The 24,330-nt window shown below is 40.8% G+C and overlaps 1 protein-coding gene across 2 annotated transcripts in view; it reads left to right on the top strand.

Annotated features, from left to right (window-relative positions):
- The window catches only part of RSPRY1 (ring finger and SPRY domain containing 1), a 46,684-nt gene extending 22,782 nt beyond the window's left edge, over positions 1–23,902 (top strand). For both annotated transcript variants that reach the window (XM_004264920.3, XM_033418999.2), the window contains exons 7-15: positions 1,254–1,320; positions 2,273–2,404; positions 3,307–3,422; positions 4,597–4,740; positions 9,388–9,499; positions 14,183–14,285; positions 14,642–14,794; positions 18,337–18,441; positions 22,534–23,902. In XM_004264920.3, coding sequence (XP_004264968.1) covers positions 1,254–1,320; positions 2,273–2,404; positions 3,307–3,422; positions 4,597–4,740; positions 9,388–9,499; positions 14,183–14,285; positions 14,642–14,794; positions 18,337–18,441; positions 22,534–22,630 — 1,029 coding nt within the window. In that variant the 3' untranslated portion in view covers positions 22,631–23,902. The remainder of the gene's footprint in view (positions 1–1,253; positions 1,321–2,272; positions 2,405–3,306; positions 3,423–4,596; positions 4,741–9,387; positions 9,500–14,182; positions 14,286–14,641; positions 14,795–18,336; positions 18,442–22,533) is intronic.
- The last annotated feature ends 428 nt before the right edge of the window (positions 23,903–24,330 follow it).

Below are 24,330 nucleotides of genomic sequence, written 5' to 3'. Positions count from 1 at the left end.
TACAGAAGTAGTCTAACAGTCCTTTGCCCTCAAGCAGTTTCCTGGTTAGGGGAACAAAACTACTCAGACAAGATAATTAGCCTCCATTTTATGACAGGATACGATCAAGGGCAAAATAGCTTCCTTCGGACCAAGTGCCAAGGGTTCTGAGAAGGTGGTTGGGAGGTGGGAGAAACGGGTGGAGGGGGCTGGGAGTCATGGGAGGCAGACTTCCTGATGAAGGTGGGATCTCAGCTGGGTCACACCACAGGGCTAGGATTTGTTTGTGCACACAGGAGGAAGAAATGGGTTTCTTAGCTAAGGGCACATCACCGGCAGAAGCCCAGAGCCAGAAATGGCCATGTTCCCAGCATATTACAGAGAATTATCTGATCAGAAGACAGTGTTCAGAGACAGGAGGACATAGACTTAGTAGCCAGGTGGGGAGGGCTCAGGGCCTGAAAAACCAGACAGAGGGAATGAGGATGGATGTGGCAAGAAGCAGGGTGCTAAACAGGCTTTGCAGCAGGGAAGGGCAATGGTTACATGAGCTCTGCAGAACCCAGTTGGGCACCAGAAAAGTGAGTGGAAATCATCTGTTGTTCTAGAGCTCTTTTGCAGGCACCTAGCATAGCTGTGGGGAAGGATGGCTGTGAGAAGATATGATGTTAAGCAGTTAGACCTTCCTTCAAATGTGAACACATGTGACATGAACTTAAATGTAACTGAAAGAGCTCACTTGTTGCTCTATCCCACCTACCATCAGCATTTGTAGAATTCCTTTCAGAGAACAGGTTGAAAATGAAGCCATAAGTTGTTAATTTCATTATTTATAAATTTGGAACTTGGTAGTGATGAATGGCTCCTTTTAGGGTTCTGAATAAAAAGCCATTTTTAGCTATATTTCTGGGCTTCTGTTTGGCTTGCTTAAAGGAATATAAGAATCAGCATGATTTTATTTAACAAAGCTTTAATATATAAATGATACTAAGTAAAATAACATAGTACATTTAATAAGATACTTTTGAAATTTCCATATCTATAAATGAACACAGTAACTTCAAGAAAATAATATAAGTTTTAAGAGACTCTATCTTGGTTTATTACTAACAATATTAGCAAATGGATAATCATGGACTTGAATGAGTAAAACTTCTCCTACTGCTCCAAAAAAAAATCTAGCACACATTGGGTAAGAAGAGGAAATTGATAACTTGCCACCTCTGCAGGGCAATGATTTTTTTTTTTTTTTTTTACCTTTTGTTGTCTTTCAGAAATTACAGTCCCACCCCACAGTCATGCTTTTTGCACTTATCGCACTGGAAAAGTTTGCACAGACAAGTAGGTATAGTGACTTCTTACATTAATGATCTATATCGCTTGTTAAAAATCTTATTTTTCATAGTTACTGGATGAGCTGATGCTTTTGAACCCCATCAAACATGCATACATTCTGGGGAATTCCCTGGTGGCCTTGTGGTTAGGATTCTGGGCGTTCACTGCCATGGCCCCAGGTTCAGTCCCCGGTTGGGGAACTAAGATCCCTCAAGCCGTGTGGCACAGCCAAATAAATAGATAAGAAGCATGCATACATTCTGATTTGTCTGGGTAAACATCTCAAAGCCAGTAAGATGTAACAGTGACAAAGGCAAGAGTTTTCTCACCTAAAGAATCAAAACTTAATGGTTCTGAAAAACAGGACTAGGGGCAGGACAGGAATAAAGATGCAGATGTAGAGAATGGACTTGAGGACACGGGGAGGGGGAAGGGTAAGCTGGGACGAAGTGAGAGAGTGGCATGGACATATATACACTACCAAATGTAAAACAGATAGCTAGTGGGAAGCAGCCACATAACACAGGGAGATCAGCTTGATGCTTTGTGACCACTTAGAGGGGTGGGATAGGGAGGGTGGGAGGGAGACGCAAGAGGGAGGGGATATGGGGATATATGTATACGTATAGCTGATTCACTTTGTTATACAGCAGAAACTGACACACCATTGTAAAGCAATTATACTCCAATAAAGATGTTAAAAAAGAAATATATATATATATATATATGTATATATATATAAAGAATCAAAACTTGGTGACCGTGATTACCCACTTTTTATAGCTAAAAATTTAGTGATCATATTGCTACTTTCTAGAAAATAGAGCTCTTGGGCTTTGTCATTATCATAGTTTCCAGATTCTCTAATTGTCTCTCCTCACTCTTTCCCTCCATTAATCTACCCAGTAAATCATCCTACTCTTTCATGGTTAAATTAAGGTTTATGTCTTCCCAACAGGTGAAAATAAATTGACTATATCTGAATCCAGTATTAGTGACCGGCTTGTCACGTTAGAGTCCTGGGCTGATGATCCTGATTATCTGAAACGTCAAGTTGGTTTCTGTGCCCAGTGGAGCTTAGACAATCTCTGTAAGTAGGAGTTGTCCTGTATTAAAATGCCTGTTTTCATTTCCAAATCCACTTCTTAAATAGGATCACAGGTCTTTATTTTGTGACAGTGAGTGTGAGTTTTTCCATATAAGGTCCTCTACTGGTGGGTTGGCTATATTCTAGCAGTAAAGTAAAGAGTCTAGGGACTCTTCAGACTATTAGATGGAATGCTTCTAATTGCAGCACTCTCCTGTTCGAAAACTTTTACTGGTCCCGTTTCCTCCTGCATCCAGGCCATTAATCAGATGCTACTGTCTAATCAACTCTTTCCAACACAAACTCTTCTCACTGTCCTACAAGCAGTTCCCAATCATTCCTACCCCTGGGCATGTTCCCCTCACTTGGAATTCCCTCTTTACTCCTCTCTTTGTCCCAACTTTGCTCTTCAAAACTCAAGTCATGTCTTACCTATACCGTGAGAGTTGCTCCCAACTTTTCTTTTTCTCCTCCAAGAGCTGCAAGAACTAAAACTATATTACTGCTCTATCCTCACTCCCCCTCCCACAGGTAGCACTGTGCGAAAGCACAGTTGGACATGTGACCCCTCTGCTCCTACTGCAGCATTATGGGGAGTAGCTCAGTGCCCAGCCTGTGTAGTGCCAGTTAAAGAATAATTCTGAAAAAGTACCATTTGGATTTTGCTGCATGCAAAATAATGACTATAGGGAACAGAAATATAAACCTAGCAGTGCTGCTTTTACTAGCATTTGCTTAATTAATCTTCATATGGCAGTGTAGCAGCAAAGTTAAGGTTATAAGTCTATCAATTCTGCCATTTATGAGCACCTCCACTTCTTAACTAGAATGGCAACTAGCGATGACAGTAGCTTTTTTCTCCACAACAGCCTGCCTTAGAAATGTGCCCACTTTTTCTTTTGCAGTTTTAAAAGAAGGTAGGCAGCTGACCTATGAGAAAGTGGACTTGAATAGCATTAAGGCCATGCTAAATAGCAACGATGTCAGTGAGTACCTGAAGATCTCGCCTCATGGCTTGGAGGTAAAGCTTCCATAGATGGACCATTCTGGGGAGAAAATCTTGTCCTCATTTTCCTGCCCTGGTTCTGAACAAAAGCAATCCTTGCAAAATAGGTGGAAATGTTCTATATACGCAGTGTTTAGAGGTAGAAGTGGTGGGAGAGAGCGTGTTTGGGATATTATTTACTCTTTCATATCTAACATGGTCCTATACATATAGTACATGCTGTAATGTTTATTGACTGGTTTAAACATGTCTGATTTTCATCTCTGCCATTTTATGCAGTTAAAGGTACAAAGACTAGTGTTTCTAAAAGAGGCCCTTCCTTTTTTTGTTGTTGGTTTTTTTTTTTTTTTTTTTTTTTTTGCGGTATGCGGGCCTCTTACTGTTGTGGCCTCTCCCGTTGCGGAGTACAGGCTCCGGACGCGCAGGCCCAGCGGCCACGGCCCACGGGCCCAGCCGCTCCGTGGCACGTGGGATCTTCCCGGACCGGGGCACGAACCTGTGTCCCCTGCATCAGCAGGCGAACTCTCAACCACTGCACCACCAGGGAAGCCCGGCCCTTCCTTTTTTTAAATCCCTGCATAACCAATTGTATTCAGTCTAGAGCTTCACCTTCTCCCTTTATGTTGAAAATGTTGCTGATTTGGGGGTGAAGGTTAATGAAAGAGCCGCTTATATACAGGAAGGTACCGTTAGGCACTAGACATGTCAAGATTAAAGAGCCGTTGAAGAATGGCTGCAAATAGGTTCTTTGATCTTACATCTTTTTGCCAAATGCTTTATGTAGTTTTCTGCTTCAGATTATTTTTAGGTACTCCATCTAATACACTTCAATATCCTTCTCTCCCTCATCTCCCTCCCTAACAAGTACAATGTTTATGCATTTGGAAAAGATTCTACTATAAGAGCAAAGCTCTGTAAGTATTTAAAAATGAAGCCAGTAGCCTTCACTAATTCTTACTTTGAGGTCTTCCAATCCTTTCAATCTGGAACTCCCTGGAAATTAAACTATAAAATAGAGTGTCCTTCCTTCGGTTTTGTACTTTTTGTCACTGAGAATGCACAGGGAAGAAGACAGTAGTCCACCAGGAGCTTTAATGAGGAAGAATAGATTCTACCTTCTGAGCCGTTGGTTATCTCTGGTGGTCTTCAGGCATTGATGGTGGACTGCCATGCTCTTTGATTTTGCCAGGCTCGCTGTGATGCCTCTTCTTTTGAAAGTGTGCGCTGCACCTTTTGTGTGGATGCTGGGGTGTGGTACTACGAAGTAACAGTGGTCACTTCTGGTGTCATGCAGATCGGCTGGGCCACACGAGACAGCAAGTTTCTCAATCATGTGAGTACCTTGGAGACCTGTGTGGATGAGAGCAGCAGCAGTTTTTTTGGCGAGTGGGTGGCGGATACTCATTTTTCAGATAGTTTTGCACAATAATCGTTCCTTGGGCTGAATCACATGGTGCCAAATCCCTAACAGTGGTTTTCTAAACTGATTTAGAAATAGGAAAACACAGGTGAAATTGCCCGTCAGCTGTTTTTTTCCCCCTCAAGTTTTAAGTTCATGTTAATCTTCCACCCAGAGTTTAGATGTGCTCTTTTTCCTCTTTTTTTTTTAATTAATTAATTTATTTTGTTTTTGGCTGCATTGGGTCTTTGTTGCTGCGCGTGGGCTTTTCTCTAGTTGCAGCGGGGGGGCGCTACTCTTCGTTGGGGTGGCTCCTCTTGCTGTGGAGCACAGGCTCTAGGTGTGTGGGCTTCAGTAGTTGTGGCGCATGGGCTTCAGTAGTTGTGGCGCACAGCCTTCAATAGTTGTGGCTCGCAGGCTGTAGAGCGCAGGCTCAGTAGCTGTGGTGCGCAGGCTTAGTTGCTCCGCGGCATGTGGGATCTTCCCAGACCAGGGCTCGAACCCATGTCCCCTGCACTGGCAGGCGGATTCTTGACCACTGTGCCACCAGGGAAGCCCCTCTTTTTCTTTTTAGGCTCTGCTCCAGCCCCAGCCACATGTTTGGCTCAGTTTTTATATTGGGTCCAGTGATGGTTTTTACCTTGCGTTTAAGCTTTAGGAACTTCGTAGGAATTCTGTTCCTTTCATAAAATACTAAATGTTGTCTTGACTCCTCTTACTTTTACCTTATAATTAGTAGGCACATTTGTTTTCAGTATTCAGTATTTATCTTTTGCTAGACAAAGCTGTAATTTATAAGGGAAAATTAAGTCCACTAGAGGAAGCAGAATTGGGCTGCCTCTACCTGGGTGTGAGAGGTTGGGGTTCTTCGCTTTCCTACAAATGTTAATTTCTTGTCACTTTATACCCTTCTAATGCCCAACCCAATCGGCTTTCCTCTCATAGTCATATTATAAGCTGTTTGGAATTAATCCAGTTTTGATCAGGAATATTTTGTGGACATATGATTTTTACCCTTTGAGCTGGGAAAAGTCCCTTAGATTTTTTTTTTTATGTTAATCTAAATAATAGCCTCCCATCCCATACAGCTAGTTTCTAAAGTGCCCTTTCAACAAGGCTGTACAGCATCCTGGAATTGTTCATGGCATTTTACTAAACTCCTTGCTGGAAAGAGACAAATTGGAGGAAGAGGGCCCAGGGAGAGGTCAGGTCTGGATTTTTGTCCAGGATGGAAAACTGGACCCCAGTCTGCCATTGCTTTGTTGGGAACCTTCCCTGATGCGGCGCCTCCTAGTCCTCTAGGCCTTAATTAAAACCTGGAAGAATGGGGCTTTTTTGTGACACCATGTAGTCAGAAGTAAGTGGGTCTGGAGAACAATGCCAGTTAGTCTTTTAGTGCCCAATTTGGGCACTAATTTAAAGAAGACAGTATCAATTACACTGACAGCCTGCCCCAAATGATGTCCTCAAGATGATTTTTTAGGAGTTAAAAAAAAATCTTAATTTCCAGAGCACCTTCATTTTAGAGCCTATCACCCGATTCCCACAACAGTTTTTACTGTCACAGTTTCCATTTCACAGATGAGAAAACTGAGACTAAGACTGGGACAAAAAGAAACTAGGACTAGAATTCAGTCCCCTTCCTATTCTACAATAGTTGTGTTCTTTGCATTTGAAAATGGAGAGAGTCTCAGAGAAGTAGCTAGTCTCATTTGGAAGTAAAGATTTGTTTGGGAACTAGAAGAAATGTGGAATCCTCTCGGGAGAAAGCTTCGATATAAAATGTGCCTCTCCTAATTTGGCAGCACACTACAGGTCTGAGTGTAGTATATTTGAGACTGAATGTTTTTTTAGTGGCCAATGAAACTAATTTCTGCCATATAGTTGCAAAAACTTTGGCTTCTCAAGTTAAGAGGCTTAACATACTATCTTCCTACCCTCCAGATTGCTTGATAGACTTAATTTCTTTCTTTAAAAAACAAAAATGAAACATTTTTCCCTGATTCAAGTACTGGTTGGTGAAGTCTGATGTATCTTTCCCCAAATGTAGGATTTTAATGATGTTGCCATACTTACAACTTTGCTTCACATGGACATTGTTCTGGTGATTCTGAATCCTTTTGCCTGTACAGATAGGGTGTGGTTTTATGGAATAAGTCATTCCTAGAATACATGCAGTTTCTAAAACTTTGAAATCTGTTCATAGACTTATTTTAACTCCTACTGCTTGGGCTTCGGTTTTGAAAAGATGGTCAAAGTGTTGGGCTTGGACATAGATCATTAATCTGAGAAGCTAAAGGATAGTTCTTGTTCAGGTCACTTAGAGAATAGTTATCTTGTATATATTTATGGGGGTTTGGGAGGAGCAAGTCTCCAAGGGTGCATGTTGACTTATCTAAAATATCTTTTGCCTTTTCATGAGCATCTGCCATGTGACAGGTCTTTCACATACTCATCTCTAATCTTTTTGAGAGTTTGGGAAGGTATTATTCTCCCATTTAGAGATGAGAATGAAGTTCAAAGAAATTAATTTAGAAACTTGCCCAAAGTCACCTAGCCTCCAACTGCTGGTGAAGAATTCAAACCCTGGTCAAGGCAGCCCGTGCTTCTTTCCCTGTTGAAGCCTCTTGCCATGGAGAAAATGACTCTGCTATCTTAAACAGAAAAAGAATGACTTGGAAGCCTATTGGGGGCTCCCAGACTATTGAGGGGTTTGAGAACCAGGCAGGCTCCAAGGCAGCATCAGAGGCCAAGACACAGGAAGTACAACAGCCAGTGTTTTAGGGACCAGGATGCCAACACTGCTGCCACAAAGGTCCTAACCATTCCTCCATGTGGGGTCACAGACACTAGGTGTCTGATGGGAGGGTCCGGTTGGCCAAGGTCACATCTTACCCCTCCATCTCCAGAGCAGGAGGCAGGACATTGTATCTTCATTACATTTCCCATAGTAGGAAGTGGTAGGGATACTGGACAGCAGAAGAAAGGATGGTGTCCACCACATAGGGAAGGAGTCAATATATTCCGTAAACAACAAACTGTGGATAAATGCTTTTTTGTTGTTTGTTTTTATTAATGTTGCCATTACTAAAGTATACGTGACCAGAACATACAGATCAAAATAATCACCCCAAGTACCAAGCTAGCTACACTGTTCTCTCATTTGTCTGCCTCAGCTGATGGAGACCATAGTTATAGTTCCGCTGGGAATGTTTTCACATTGAAAGAGGGTGTAGTACATCTGGACTGCTCTTTGGTATGTGAGCTCAAAGGGCTTTTTAAAGTGTATTTCTGCTTAGCAGAGGCACCTACTTCTTAGCCTGTAGAAGTTGATCTGTGGTTAAAACGATTGGAGTTCCCTCTCTGTCTCCAAATGCCACTTTACTGTGAAATTCATCCAGGCATAGAAGACATTGCATGGTAAAGTCTGCTCTTAACCAATTCTTGGTGGCTGGGAATCTTCTAGGAATTTCTTTCAAGTGTTCAGTGGAGGACTTCCTAGGACATTAGAAAGGAAAGATAGAAAAGAATTGCTTGCCTTTTGCCTATGCCCCAACACTCCACAAATAAAAAGTAAGTTTTTACTTATTTGTTCAGGCTTTGAAAGGAATAGCAAGGTGTTTTTTCTAATAGACTGGTGAATATCTTCTCGGCCTTACGCTGAGAACTTATGCAAGTTCATTTAACTCTTGAGTAGTCTGAATAGTGCATTCAGAAGCTAATTCAGAAGCCTCACTTTGGAGAACACTCATCCGAATTCAGTATGTTGTGGTCTGAGTAGTCAAGAAGCATCTTGGAGCCCTTTTTCCAATCTATCTCCTCACTGCATTGTCGCATAGAATAAGCAGACCATCACCAGGATCTGAGATCTTACTTGGATTCAGCCCACATTTTCAATGCCTTTCTCCACTATAATCTTTCACCATTGAGCCTTAAAGATAGCAGTTGTCTGATCTGCATGTTTCCTCTGTATTTTCTATTTTCTTCTTATAAGTGCTCAAAATAATTTCTTAAGATCCCACCTCCCCTTTTATGTTAACAATAAAATAATTGTGAAATAATTAAAAGGCAGGAAGTAATAAAAGAAGCTGCCAAGGACCTATGTGATGTTCAGATATCTCAGAATACCTATTAGCTGATTACCCACTATAACCTTCTGTTGTCTCCAGTTTTGAAATCTCTGAGCATGTGGGTGTTTTGAAGTGTACTACATGAAAGAAAGGTGTTTGCCCACACCAGCCTTGGAATCAGAAAATTCCAGGGTCCAAACTTGACTTTTTTAGTAACATGTCCTTGGGCAAGCTGGTTGACTTCTCTGAGCCTTATTTCCTCTTAAGATGGAATATAATACCACCAGCCTCAAGGTGGTTCATGAGAATTAAATGAACTAACAGATGTGAAACTTGGGAAAAATTTGTTGGTAAAGTCACACTCTATTCTGACTCTATGTCAGAATTTTGGTATCTTCCAAGAACTGTAGGCTCTCTCCCTTCATCCAAAAAGCTTAGAATTCTAGCCACCAGGTTAATGGAACACAGCAGGCAGAACCTTGCTAATCTTCTGGGCCCTCTCTCCCTCCAGGAAGGCTACGGCATTGGGGACGACGAATACTCCTGTGCATACGATGGCTGCAGGCAGCTGATTTGGTACAACGCCAGAAGTAAGCCTCACCAACACCCCTGCTGGAAAGAAGGTATTCATTCCTCTTCATCATGAATTTATTAATTAGGTTAAGACATCTGGTTATGATGAGGGATTTATTATGTTAGGCTTTAAAATCTTTTAATGGAAAAAGAGTAAATGTGAAAAGGGATATTAGCTTTTGTATCCCCTACCATAGATGTGAACCGTACTCCTGATATTCACCTCTGATGGAGCCCTTCCTTTAGCAAAACATTTCAGACTATAAAATTCTTAATTTAGTGGGAAAATGATCATTTTAAGATTAATATGAATTCTAGTTTCCTCTCTGGGTATATGTCTTAAATCAAAGCAGCCGTGGAGATATGGAGGACACTGAAATTGTAATGCCAATAAAATAAGGTTATTTTCAGAGAATTGGCACTATTCAGTGGACACATTCCGGGGCTCTCTAGGGCAGCTTTTAAAGATGACTTGAGTACTGTTAGCCTCAAACACTTCTGCCCAGCCTCATTTCTCCAGACATCAGGCTCAGGATGCTGCAGGGCCAGGACTCTCAATCAAGGCTCTAGGATTTTAGCAAGAATATATCTTATCAACAGCATGATCGTTTTTGCCCAATTCAGTTTTTTTTCCCAACTGCTTTGCAATATTCAATGCCCTAGACCCATGAAAACATTTATTAATGAAAGATTCAAACAGCATAGTTAGAGCCACAGTTGATTTGTTAAACACTTATACCAAAAAATTTAAGGTGAGTGTTTACCCCCAACTAAATACAGTGAAAACAGGGCTTCCCTGCTTCAGCACCACTGCACCAGAGGGTAGTATTCTCAAGGGGTCTCCTGGTGCACTGCCTTGTTCTGAAGATATAGAGTCATATGGTAGGGGATGGAACCTCCGGAAAAATTTTATTCCCAGCATTGGAGCTAGATGGGGGATATAGCCCAGCTTCTTCTCCAAGCTGCCCTCTCTCTGTTTCCTGCCACAATCAGCATTATAGATGTAAACTGAATTTTCAGGCATGCTAAGAGAGCAGGAATTTGACCCTTGCTGTGAGGGGACAGCTTCTCAATTAACTAATAGTGTGGAAAGGAAAAAACCTGCAAAGCCCACATAAGCCCTCATTTTAAGGGTTTGCAGGTTAAAGGAACATAACACTTCTTCATTTTTTTAAAAAATACTTTTCTGATATTTTTTTGTTGTCGTTATAAATTTATTTATTTATTTTTGTCTGTGTTGGGTCTTTGTTGCTGCGCACAGGCTTTCTCTAGTTGCGGTGAGCGGGGGCTACTCTTTTTTTTTTTGGGAGCTACTCTTCATTGCGGTGCGCAGCCTTCTCATTGTGGTGCGCAGCCTTCTCATTGTGGTGGCTCCTCTTGTTGCGGAGCACGGGCTCTAAGCACATGGGCTTCAGTAGTTGTGGCACGTGGGCTCAGTAGTTGTGGCTTGCGGGCTCTAGACCACAGACTCAGTAGTTTGTGGCACACTGGTTTAGTTGCTCTGCAGCATGTGGGATCTTCCCTGACCAGAGATTGAACCCATGTCCCCTGCATTGGCAGGCGGATTCTTAACCACTGCGCCACCAGGGAAGTCCCAACACTTCTTCATTTAACAAAGCATAAGATAGAGGTACTGTCTGCAAAGACTGTCTTGTTTGTTTTTTAAATGATTTTTTAAAAGATTTCTTAAGTTTATTATAAAATTTGGAAAATAGGGGTAAAAAGCAAAATGAAACCAAAATCTCATGTAATTCCTCCATCCAGAGATTTCTTTAAAACACAATCTGGTGTGTATATATAGATATGTATTTTTTTTATTAACTTACCTTTAACATTTTTTTTTAATTTTTATTGGAGTATAGTTGATTTACAATGTTGTGTTAGTTTCAGATGTACAGCAAAGCAAATCAGTTATACATATACATATATCCACTCTTTTTTAGATTCTTTTCCCATATAGGCCATTAGAGAGTACTGAGTAGAGTTCCCTGTGCTATACAGTAGGTCCTTATTAGTTATCTATTTTATATATAGTAGTGTGTATGTGTCAATCCCAATCTCCCAATTTGTCCCTCCCCCGCCCTTACCCCCTGGTAACCATAAGTTTGTTTTCTACATCTATAACTCTATTTCTGTTTTGTAGATAAGTTCATTTGTACCCTTACTTTAGACTCCACATATAAGCGATATCGTGTGATATTTGTCTTTCTCTGTCTGACTTACATCACTCAGTATGACAATCTCCAGGTCCATCCATGTTGCTGCAAATGGCATTATTTCATTCTTTTTTATGGCTGAATAATATTACATTGTATATATGCACCACATCCTTTTTATCCATTCCTCTGTTGATGGACATTTAGGTTGTTTCCATGTCCTGACTACTGTAAATAGAGCTGCAGTGAACATTGGGATGCATGTATCTTCTCAAATTATGGTTTTCTCCTGATATATGCCCAGGAGTGGGATTGCTGGATCATATGGTAGCTCTATTTTTAGTTTTTTATGGAACCTCCATACCGTTCTTCATAGTGCCTGTACCAATTTACATTCCCACCAAAAGTGTAGGAAGATTCCCTTTTCTCCCCACCCTCTCCAACATTTATTGTTTGTATATTTTTTGATGATGGCCGTTCTAACTGGTGTGAGTTCTTACTTCATTGTAGTTTTGATTTGCATTTCTCTAATAATTAGTGATGTTGAGCTTTTTTTTTTTTTTTTTTTTGCGGTACGCGGGCCTCTCACTGTTGTGGCCTCTCCCATTGCGGAGCACAGGCTCCGGATGCGCAGGCTCAGCAGCCATGGCTAACGGGCCCAGCCGCTCCGCGGTATGTGGGATCATCCTGGACCGGGACAGAAACCCGTGTCCCCTGCATCGGCAGGCGGACTCTCAACCACTGCGCCACCAGGGAAGCCCAAAGCATCTTTTCATGTGCTTTTTAGCCATGTGTATGTCTTCTTTGGAGAAATGTCGATTTAGATCTTCCACCCATTTTTTAATTGGGTTGTTTTGTTTTTTTGATATTGAGCTGCATGAGCTGTTTGTATATTTCGGAGATTAATCCCTTGTTGGTTGCTTTGTTTGCAAATATTTTCTCCCATTCTGAGGGTTGTCTTTTCATTTTGTTTATGGTTTCCTTTGCTGTGCAAGAGCTTTTAAGTTTAATTAGGTCCCATTTGTTTGTTTTTATTTTCATTACTCTAGGAGGTGGATCAAAAAAGATCTTGCTGCGATTTATGTGAAAAAGTGTTCTGCCTATGTTTTCCCCTAAGAGTTTTATAGTATCCGGCATTACATTTAGGTCTTTAATCCATTTTGAGTTTATTTTTGTGTATGGTGTATATTTTTTGTTGTTATACTTACTATGCCTTGAACAGCTTTCCAGGTTATTAAATAACATTGTTTTTAATGGCTTTTCAATATTCCATTATATAATAGTACTATATTAATCAATGCCTCAAGGTTGGAAGTTACATTTTTGCCTTTTAAAATTATTATTATAAAAAAATTGTAAACCATTCTGGATTTTCTCAGGATAAATCCTTAGAAGTGAATCTTCTCTGGCAAAGGGTATACAGAATTTCAAGGCTTTTGCCATATATTGCCAGATTTTCCTCCAGTACCACTGAGGGTCAGTTTTTCTTGTCATTACTTTATAATTTCATGTATTTATCTTTGACAATTTATTTATTTATTTATTTTTATAAATTTATTTTTGTCTGCATTGGGTCTTTTTTGCTGCGTTCGGACTTTCTCTAGTTGCAGTGAGCGGGGGCTACTCTTCATTGTGGTGCGTGCACTTCTCATTGCGATGGCTTCCCTGTTGCAGAGCAAAGGCTCTAGGCGCACAGGCTTCAGTAGTTGTGGCACGTGGGCTGTTCCCAAACCAGGGATCGAACCCATATCCCCTGCGTTGGCAGACAGATTCTTAACCACTGTGCCACCAGGGAAGTCCCTTTGACATTTTAAAAAGCAAAAACTTGGGCTTCCCTGGTGGCACAGTGGTTGAGAGTCCGCCTGCTGATGCAGGGCACATGGGTTCGTGCCGTGGTCCGGGAGGATCCTACATGCCGCGGAGCGGCTGGACCCATGAGCCATGGCCGCTGGGACTGCGCGTCCGGAGCCTGTGCTCCGCGGCGGGAGAGGCCACAACAGTGAGAGGCCCATGTACCGCAAAAAAAAAAAAAAAGCAAAAACTTTATGAGTGAATATGAATGCTTTAAAAAAAAAACATGTTTGGGGGCAGTTGTTATGTCAGACAGTTTTGTTTTGTTTTGTTTTTTTGGCTGTGCCTCACAGCTTGCAGGATCTTAGTTCCCAGACCAGGGATTGAACCCTTGCCCTCGGCAGTGAAAGCACAGAGTCCTAACCACTGGACTGCCGGGGAATTCCCTCTCAGAGAGTTTTAACTCTCACCAGAGAGGAAAAAAGTTCATGATTTTGATCTTACCATATTTTACTGATCCCCAAATGCATATTTTCCCCACATTTTCACATCTTTGAAATTGGGATGCATCTTACAATTGATGACTTTTCATAGATTAATTGGCAGCATTTTCCTTTTAATGGTACATCCAAATATTGATGTAAATGGGTCAGATCAGTTGCAGAAGAAGCAAAAATGATGAATATGTTGAGTACAGGGCTATAAAAACAGACTTAATACAGTGACATTAAAACCCTGAGACAGCAGAATCTCCATATCCTAACAGTGTTTCACTTTATCCTCTAGGAGACACAGTAGGATTTCTGTTAGATTTGAATGAAAAGCAAATGATTTTCTTTTTAAATGGCAACCAGCTGCCTCCTGAGAAGCAAGTCTTTTCATCTACTGTGTAAGTACCTTCTCTCAGTCAAAAATTTGAGCAGATGCATGGAATGTACTTTTCTCCAGAAAAAAAAAAAACAAAAAAAACTTTGTCCGTTTATGTAGTCAGTTGTGATGAGAAATCACTGTATTTCAAGTAATTGGAGACCCATTTGATCTTACCTAAAACCCTCCCAGAGTTTGATATAGGAAAGTAAGAGCAGGATGTTCTCTGGTTCACAGTCCTGTCTAGGTTAATAAACAGAATGTCACCCTTCTTTCTGCTCGGGTATGACTTATTCCCATTTTCTGAACACCACTTTGTGTAAGAGCTTTACTTTGTTTTTATGAATTCTCTTGACCTCTGTTTATTTTTATTTGTAGATCTGGATTTTTTGCTGCAGCTAGTTTCATGTCATATCAACAATGTGAGTTCAATTTTGGAGCAAAACCATTCAAATATCCACCATCTGTGAAATTTAGCACTTTTAATGACTACGCCTTCCTAACAGCTGAAGAGAAAATCATTTTGCCTAGGTAAGGAATCTGCAGTCAAAGAGACCACACTGGCCATGGCATAGCCAGTGTTGGGCCTTTATGGTCTTAAAGGTATCTGTAACATAATGTTGTAATCCTTGCTCCTGTTCTGGCTCAAAACGCAGGTTTGTAACGAGCCCTTCTGCAGTGTACTTCACCTTGGACTCAGTGTCCCAAGGCTTGAGAGTGGCTCAGTCAGCAGTTTCCAGATGAACTAGAAAATGTCACACAGTGATGACAGCCCTGCAGTGGCAGAGCCTCCATAATATCTCAGGAACAGAAGGGCCACTTGTATCCCAGCTCAGAGATCTGAAGTTCATTCTTAGAACTTCCTTTCACCTTGTCTTGGTGCCTGACAGGGATTCTGAACTTCAGATTCCTCTTAGTGGAAGTGTGAAGTAACACCTTTCTCATCTGTCATGCCCCATCATTTTTTTTATGTAGCCTGTCTTCTTGGATGCGGCCCATAAACAAGTCTGCCTTCTCACACACGCCCTGAAAGGTACAATCGATCCATCTAAGAGTTCCCCTGGAGGCTGGCCTTGGTTAAAAGTGCTTCAGCATTTAGTTAACCACCCCTGCAGAATTAAACTTTCCAAAAGTCAGATGGCAGTAGGCGCCAACTGTCGGAAAGTCGTCTTTTATGGGCAGCTTCTCTTGGTACCACATCACTTTCGCACCCAAAGTGCAGCCTGCCTTGAATAAGAACAGCAGTTACAAGCTCGGGCAGTCCTATAATACACTAGACTTTGTTTTTTGTGACAGTGACACCAAGACAGGAGTTGTTGGAGACTGAGTGGCCTCCTTAACGCGAAGGGGTCCTTTTTTACTCATAGAAATAGTATTCTTTTCTGACTTCAGGGTAGGAGATCATGGTCCTGTTTCTATCTGGCATTTTGTAAATTGCTCTATATTGTAAATCCTCTCTGTCTCTATCTCTTCTTCTATTCATTCTTTTTTTTTTCTTCTTAAACTTTTTATTATGGAAAACTTCAGATACACACAAAAGAAAAAAAAGAATAGTACAATAAAGCACCATGTACCCACCTCTCAGCTACAGAAGTCATCCACTCATGACCACCTGCTTCTCTTACAGTTTTCCCTCATCTCTGTTAATAGCTCCATTGTCATTCCAGTTTCCCTGGCCGTAATCCTAGAGTATTCTTGACAAGGCAGGGAATGACTTTCTGCCATTTCCACGACAGATCCCTCAGCAAATCCTGTGGGCTGTGCCTTCAGAATATATCCCAAATCCAACTACTTCTTATCCCTCTCCCTGCGACCACCATGGTTGAAGCCTCCATCATTTTCCACCTGGATTGTTCTTGCCCTGCCCTTAAACTGTAGTCTCCCTGTTCCTGCCTTAACTCCCTTCGGTCTATTCAGCACAGCCTCCAGAATGTTTTTGTTACAACATAAATCAGATCATGCACTTCTGTGCTGAAAAGACTCTAGTGGCTTCCTCTCACTTAAGGTAAAAGCTTAAATCCTCTATACGATTTGTCCCCTCCTCTCCTCCATTACTTCTCTGACCTCCGACCCTCTCCCATATGCTCCTGCTCTTTCAGCCATCCTGGCCTCCTTGCTGCTCCTGAAACATACCAGGTCTACTATTGTAGCCCCAGGGCCTTTGCACTAGAATGTTCTGCTGTCGCAATGCTTCTTGCTACTAGAATGTTCTGATGTGTGTTTTCCAGGACCACTGAGCAGTTAACTCAATTCTGACACTGTCTAACTGGAGATAGCATCAGATCCCACTGGTGAAGGACTCAGTCCTGCAAAGACTGCCCTTTTCTCCCACTTTAGATGCCAGTCACAAGTCCAGGTTATGACCAAGTGGCTGTAAATTGGAGGCTCCCATGACCTCCTCCTTGGGTTTGATTAATTTGCTAGAGCTGCCACCACAGAACTCAGGAAAGCAGTTTACTACTTACTAGGTTACTGGTTTATTAGAATAGTATATAACTCAGGAACAGGCTATCTGTGCATGCCAATCTCCCTGCCTCTCACTTGTTCACCAGCCCTGAAACTCTTTGAACCTTGTCCTTTTCGGTTGGTAGGGAGGCTTCATTACACAGGGCTGGTTCATTAAATCATTGGCCTTTGATGATCGAACTCAGTCTCCAGCCCACTTCCCATCCCAGGAGGTGGGGCAGAGGAGAGAGGAGGGAACTGAAAAGTTCCAACCTTCTAATCACCTGGTTGGTTCCCAGTCCCATCCTTAGGTACCTAGCGGGCTTTTTAAAAGCCGCCTCATTAACAGAACAAAAGACCTTTCTAGCTCTCTTAACTTATGAATCATCGAGGGTTTTAGGAATCTGTGCCAGGAATGCAGATGTAAACAAAATATATTTTTTATCATAAATCACAATTTCTCTCCAAGATGCCCGCAAGCTCACTCTCTCACTCCCTTCATGTCTTCACTTAAATGTCATCTTAGTGAGATATTCCCTAGCTGCCGTATTTAAAATTATAACTCCCTGCCTCTCACATACACACTCCTTATTCTTCTCCCTGCTTTATTTTTCTTCACACTACTCATTAGCATTTAAAAATCTGCCTATCTTACTTTTTAATCTGATTTATTGTCTGTTTTCCCCCCACTGGAGTGTAAACTCTCTGAAGGCAGGGATATTTTTTTAGTCCTCTCTTCACTGCTGAATCTCCAAAGCTTGGAACAGTGCCTGGCACATAATAGGCCTTATGTGAATTGAACGAATGTTTCCTGTTTCTCTTGGCCATCCATCAGGCTGTACCTTCAGCAGAGCAGTTCTGCATGTCTGCTTTTCCATTCCAAGCTGAGTGAAAGTATAATGCGAGGCTTCTAACCCAAGGTGTCTGGACTTCCAGGGTGGCTATGATGAGCTGTCATAAACACCTTGAAAATTGTGTGTGTGCATTTTTCTTGGGAAATGCTCTATGCGTTTCCTCAAACTCTTAGAGTGTGTGACTTAAAATGTTAAAATTTGCTGGTAGGGACTTCCCTGGTGGTCCAGTGGGTAAGATTCCGCACTCCCAAGGCAGGGTGCCAGGGTTCGATCCCTGGTCAGGGAACTAGATCCTGCATGCATGGTGTAACCAAGAATTCCGAGTGCTGAAACTAAGACCCGGCACAGCCGAGATAGACAAGATAGATAGATAGATGATAGATAGATAGATAAACAAAAAAATTTTTTTTAATTTGCTGGTAAAATAAAAAAAGCACTGGACTTAGAACCAAAAGACTTAAATTTGATTCCTGAATCTGTTTACTGTGTCTGACCCATACAAATCATTTCCTTGTCTGTGACCTTATGCAAATCATTTCCTGCCCTTTTCTTTGTAAAATGGGAATGACCATGCCTCCTTCATTCTCTATTTTAGAAAATCATTGAAAGATTGAAATGAGATATCTTGTGTGAAAACTTTACTGAACAAAGCTTAGGGAATACATGGTAGACTCACATGTGCAGAGCATTTTCAAGGCACTTCGTATGCATCACTGCTAACAGGCCCCATTTATTTGTTGACAAAATGAGTTTCAAACTGTGTTTTCTACTCAGGCACAGGCGTCTTGCTCTGTTGAAGCAAGTTAGTATCCGGGAAAACTGCTGCTCCCTGTGTTGCGATGAGGTAGCAGACACACAATTGAAGCCATGTGGACACAGGTAAGAGGGTTTGTTTGGTCATTTCCTCTTTTGTACATTATATTAGACAAAGTTTCATCCTGTTCCTGAATTGCTTTTTACAGTGTTACCAGTTCCATAGCTGTTCATCAAGGTTTATAATATCCAAAGTGGGCTGAATGAGGAATTAGAGTTTGCCAAGTAGTACATGGCTGTCTTCCAGAAAGTACCTGAAATAGAAGAAGCTGCTTGATATGGAAGGCCTGTTTTTGTTTTACTTAATTTACTCAACACTATAGTTTAAACAGTTTTTATTCACAAAATGTAAAAGGTTTAATGCTAATTATGAGCCTCTTGGGAAATCCCTTTTAGTTTTAGAGCCTTCTCATTTACTTATTATTCACCCTCCTAAGCATTGAGATGGCAGCACCTCCCTGCCATCTAACCAAATTTCAGTTGTATGAGACAAGGGCAGCCTGGATCCTATAGAACAGAGTGTCTAAGACATCAGCAAGAGCAGCAAGTAAGACAGTCCCTAAAAAGGCCATCCCAACTAAGGTTAGAAAGGGGAAGAGGAGTTGGGCAGTGTGCTGGCCTTGGCCTAGCCCGGGCTTGTGTGCTGATTGTATATGAGCAATACCTATGCTGATGTTCCAGGCCAGCTCCCTGTAATTCATCACATCCCATACCCTGCCTTGCTCTTATTCTTGACATAGCTTTAGCTAGCAGGTCGCCTACGGGGCCAGAGCCTGGAGTGATGGACCCCAGTTTGTCTCCCCCAGGTCTGACTCAGCCTGAGCCCCTGACTCTGCCTCTGTACATTTGCCATCTTATGAAATGGGTTGTTATCTAATCGTCTGGTAAGGGACATACATGCAGTGAGTTTATCTCATTTCACCACTAGCTATACCAGTCTCTCTTCTGAAAGAAAGGCACCGTGACTCCAGCTGTGATTATTCCTCTGTATCAACTCTCTAGCCCAGAGTGCCTGAGGATCTGGGCTTATTCATCTCTGAGCTTTCTGGCCCTTCTTGGTGGTTTTGTGCACAATAAGGGCTCATGAAAGAGGGCTGAAATCTAAAAACTTAGAACCAGGTATCTTAAGTATGACCAGTCTCCTTACTAGATATATCCAAAACAGAGTTGGAAGAGGAAATAAAAGAATTATAAGAAAATTTAGCTCCACTTTCAGCAACAACAACAATTTTAGAAGGGTAGAGGTTAAGAAGAGAAATCTGGCTAAATGGAATGACATGAGCCAACCCCTAGAAGAGACTGAAAATCTAAGCATTCCTGTTACCGTAGAAGAAATTGAGATGATTATCAAAGCTACCTTTGCCTCTGCCACTAAAAGCACTAAGCCCAGATGGTTTCACAGGTGAATTCTTTCAAACTTTCAGGGAATAGATAGATTCTATTTAAACTCCTCCAGACCACAGAGATAATAGGAAAACTACAATATTCTTTTTACAAAGCCTGCATCGTAATCATATGAAAAGCTGACAAAACACACAAAAAAAGAAAACTTATGTGGGACTTCCCTCGTGGTCCAGTGGTTAAGACTTTGCCTTCCAATGTAGGGGGTGCGGGTTCGATCCCTGATCCGGAAGCTAAGATCCCACATGCCTCACGGCCAAAAAACCAAAACGTAAGACAGAAGCAATATTGTAACAGATCCAATAAAGACTTTAAAAATGGTCCACATAAAAAAAAATCTTAAAAAAAAAGGAAAGAAAACTTATGAATATAAACCTAAAAATCCTAAATAAATTATTACCAAATAGGACCCAGCAACACAACCAAGGGGGCTCATTTCAGGAATGCAAGGTTAGTACAATATAGGAAATCAATTCATATAATTTCCCAAATAGGCCAAGGGACAGTGGAGCAAAGAATTAACACTTGCTCCAAAAATGCTGAAAAGGTATTTGTTAAAATTCAGTATCCATCCCAAATGGATGGAATACTGCAAAACAGAAATGGATGTAGGGAATAAAATCGTATAAAATAAGAATGGATGGATACTTCCTTAGCAATATAAAAGATGTATATATCTCAGCCAAACACTAGCATCTTTTTAATGGTGTCACACTGGAAGCATTGCAAGAGATGCTGGAGACAAGACAAGGATGCCTGGTATCACCACTGTGACTTGCACTGTATAAGCTAAAACAGTTAGACAAGAAAGAGAAAAGGGATTAAAACTGGAAAAAGGAGCAAAATCATCATTTGGAGATAATAGATTACATAGGTAGATATCAGGAGAATTGACTAAAAGCCTATTAGAATCATTGTGACAATTGAATAAGCTAGCTGGTTACAAAAAATAACTTAAAACAATAGCTTTCTATATATAAATAACAACTAATTAGAACAAATATTTGAAGGTCCCTTTTACAATAGACGAAAAAAAAAGCTTAAGAATACATTCCAAGAAATATATGGTGCCTATCTGAAGAAAACTTTTAAACTACCAAGGAATGTAAAGAAGACTTGAATAACTGGATCTGGTCTTGGATAGGAAGACCTCTTAGTGTCGTAAACGTGACCGTTTTCCCTAAACTCTAAGTTTAATTTGGTCCATATAAAAAGGACAACATGGGGCTTCCCTGGTGGCGCATTGGTTGAGAGTCCGCCTGCCAATGCAGGGGACACGGGTTCGTGCCTCGATCTGGGAAGATCCCACATGCCGCGGAGCGGCTGGGCCTGTAAGCCATGGCCGCTGAGCCTGCACGTCCGGAGCCTATGCTCCGCAATGGGAGAGGCCACAACAGTGAGAGGCCTGCGTACTGGAAAAAAAAAAAAAAAAAGGACAACATGGGTTTTCGGGGTTGTTTTTTTTTTTTTCTGGAAATAGAAATGCTAACTTAAAAGTTTATGATACTAAGACAAGAAAATTCTGAAAAAGAAGAGTTATGGAGAGGACCAACCCTACCTACCACATCTTAAAATATATTAAAATAAATGTTAAATTTGCAACAACATGGATGGACCTGGAAGGTATTAGGCTTAGTGAAATAAGTCAGACAAAGAAAGACAAATACTGTATATTATCACTTATATGTGGAATCTAAAATAAAACAAACGAGTGAATATAACAAAACAGAAACAGACTTACAGATATAGAGAACAAACTAGCAGTTACCAGTGGGAAGAGGGCGGGAGCTAGATAGGGGCAGGGGATTAAGAGGTCCGAACTACTATGTATAAAATAAATAAGCTATGAGGATATATTGTCCAGCACAGGGACGATAGCCAATATCTTTTTTTTTTATGTATTTATTTATTTATTTTTGGCTGCGTCTGGTCTTAATTGAGGCACGCAGGATCTTTCGTTTTGGTGCACAGGCTTCTCTCTAGTTGTGGCGTGCGGGCTCCAGAGTGTGAGGGCTCTGTGGTTGCAGTGTACAGGGGCTTTCTAGTTGTGGGGAGCAGGATCAGTAGTTGCGGCGCTAGGGCTTAGTTGCCCCGTGGCATGTAGGATCTTAGGTCCCCGACCAGGGATCAAACCTGCGTCCCTTGCACTGGAAGGCAGATTCTTAACCGCTGGACCACCAGGGAAGTCCCTAGCTTTAATTGGAGTATAATTTATAAAAAATTTTAATCACTATGTTGTACGCCTGAAACTAATACAATAATGTAAATCAACTATACTTAAAGAAAGGTTAATAGTTTTGCCCCAGTATATGAAAAGAATGACACAACAATGGAACAGAAGCCCAGAAATAGAACTGACTACAAAGAAAAATTTAACATATGATAAAGGCATCATGTCAAATCTGTGGTGAGAGAAGGACTATTCAGCAAATGATATTGGGATAGATGGCTAGCTGTCTGGGAAAAAATAGCATTGTATCTCTACCTACATATACCCATCTGTATGTATAGGCTATGTACATATAGACTTTCTGGAAGAATGCACATGAACTTTTAACTTATTCCTCAGAAGAGGAAGATTGAGGATCAGAAATGGAAGAGAGACTTGCTGTTTATATATTTACTTTTTGTTTTAGCCATGTGCGATTATTACCCTTTCAGTTAACATGCTTGTTAACATTTTAGGTGGAGTCAGCAGATTGTCAGTCTGACCTTTTGAAGCACTGACCTAACTGGCATTTATGTCTTTCTCCTCAGTGACCTGTGCATGGATTGTGCCTTGCAACTGGAGACCTGCCCATTGTGTCGTAAAGAAATAGTGTCTAGAGTCAGACAGATTTCTCATATTTCATGACACACGTGAAGAGGCATCATGGACTGACTTCTACTCAATTCCAGCCAATGTTGAAAAGAAAAACAAAGAAAAAAAATTTCTCAAATCAGTTGTACGCACATTGAAACTTATAGCCATGGCCAGATTTTATGCTAAAAAACGATAGTTTGTCAAAGACAAAATTCTCCTAGAATCTAACCCAACTTGCCAGCCCTGAGAAATTCCTTTTAAGACCAAGGAGAGCTGAATGCTAACAGCTAGGCCTGCAGTACTTCCATGAGAAACAATAGGAGACAATGCCCTCCTGAGTGTTGAAACCACACCGGATTTCTCCAGGTTGGGTTCATTTGATTGTTTAACACAGGATGTTTTGTCTCATATTCTAAAGTTTTTATTTTGGGCAAAAGTCATTATGGAGAAGTAAATGACAGCGTTTCTGGGTTAAGCATAACTTCCCATTGGTCAGAGAGCCACCGGTGTGTTAAGCATGGATATTGCAAGACTTGAAGCTATGAAACTAGAATCACACAGGTCAATACTACAAGCAACATGGAGGGCATGAAAGAAGGTGCACAGACTGTAGGAAAAAACCCAAATTTTTGATATTTCAGTGATTCCAAAGAACATTCTAGTTTTTTTTAACTGCAGAAAATTGGTGGTATTTTCACATTCATGGTGTTTTTATCCAATTTCAATACCCACATTTTGTGAGGAAAAAATGTTTTAACCACGCAGGAGGAATTCTTAAATTAATCGCAATGTTAGACTGGAGAAAATTTGGTATTTAGGGTATTTTTAAGCTACCATCAAATGAGGTCTCTCTGTTTTTTGTTTAAAAAAATTTTTTTTAATCAGTATTGTTTTGGGAAGTAATATACTTTGCAACTCTTGAACCAGTAGTCTCAAAAACTCTTAGAGGTCAGTCTGAGAGCACGTATTCCTATTGTTTAAAATAAATACATGTTTTTGAATAGGAAATTCAATCATGGATTGTTGACTATGTCTTCATCCAAAGTGTTATTCCCTCTCAGGGTCTCTGGTGAAGACCTTCAAGAGTTTGGTTTTTTCTCCCAGAAAATTGGAAGGTAGAATTGTAAATTCATAGAACTTATTTTATAATGGTGTACCTCAGCAGCTGCCTTTCAATTTATGCCAAGTCCTTACTGAGTTTATACTTGAATAGTAAATATGTCTTCTGAGTTTTACAGTGTCTTAAATTCAATGCACATTTTTTTCTTCCTTTGCCACCCTTTCTTGTTTGTAGTTCATTAAATTGTCCTATTACAGACCTGATTTCCTTCCTGGCCGTACTTGTTGGGGTGCTGGATTTTTTCCATGTCTTTAGTCTTCCGTAAATTCAAAAATATATATATATATATATATATATATATATATATATATATATATGTTCTCTTCTTTAGCTTGTGGTGAATACAGTAATTTGCATTGAAGACATAAAACATTTGTTGCCTTTTTTGACTAAGATTTCACAACTTTCATTGGTGCCTGCTGCTAAGGTTCCAAGATATTATACTCTCAGGTTTATACTTTCCAGGGTAGGACAGAATCAAGTATTAGAATTAAGAAATAAGGTTAATCACTTATTCATCCAGCAAACCTTTATTGGACACCTAATATGTTCTGGGCACTGCACCTATACGGTATACAAAACAGATCTGTTCGTGGAGCTGACATCTGGTAGTGGGGAGAAAACTATATTT

This window comes from Orcinus orca, chromosome 20, assembly GCF_937001465.1.
Source record: "Orcinus orca chromosome 20, mOrcOrc1.1, whole genome shotgun sequence".
NCBI classification, from domain to species: Eukaryota; Metazoa; Chordata; class Mammalia; order Artiodactyla; family Delphinidae; genus Orcinus; species Orcinus orca.
Note: the sequence above shows the minus strand (reverse complement) of the source record. Positions and strands in the feature narration are given on the sequence as shown.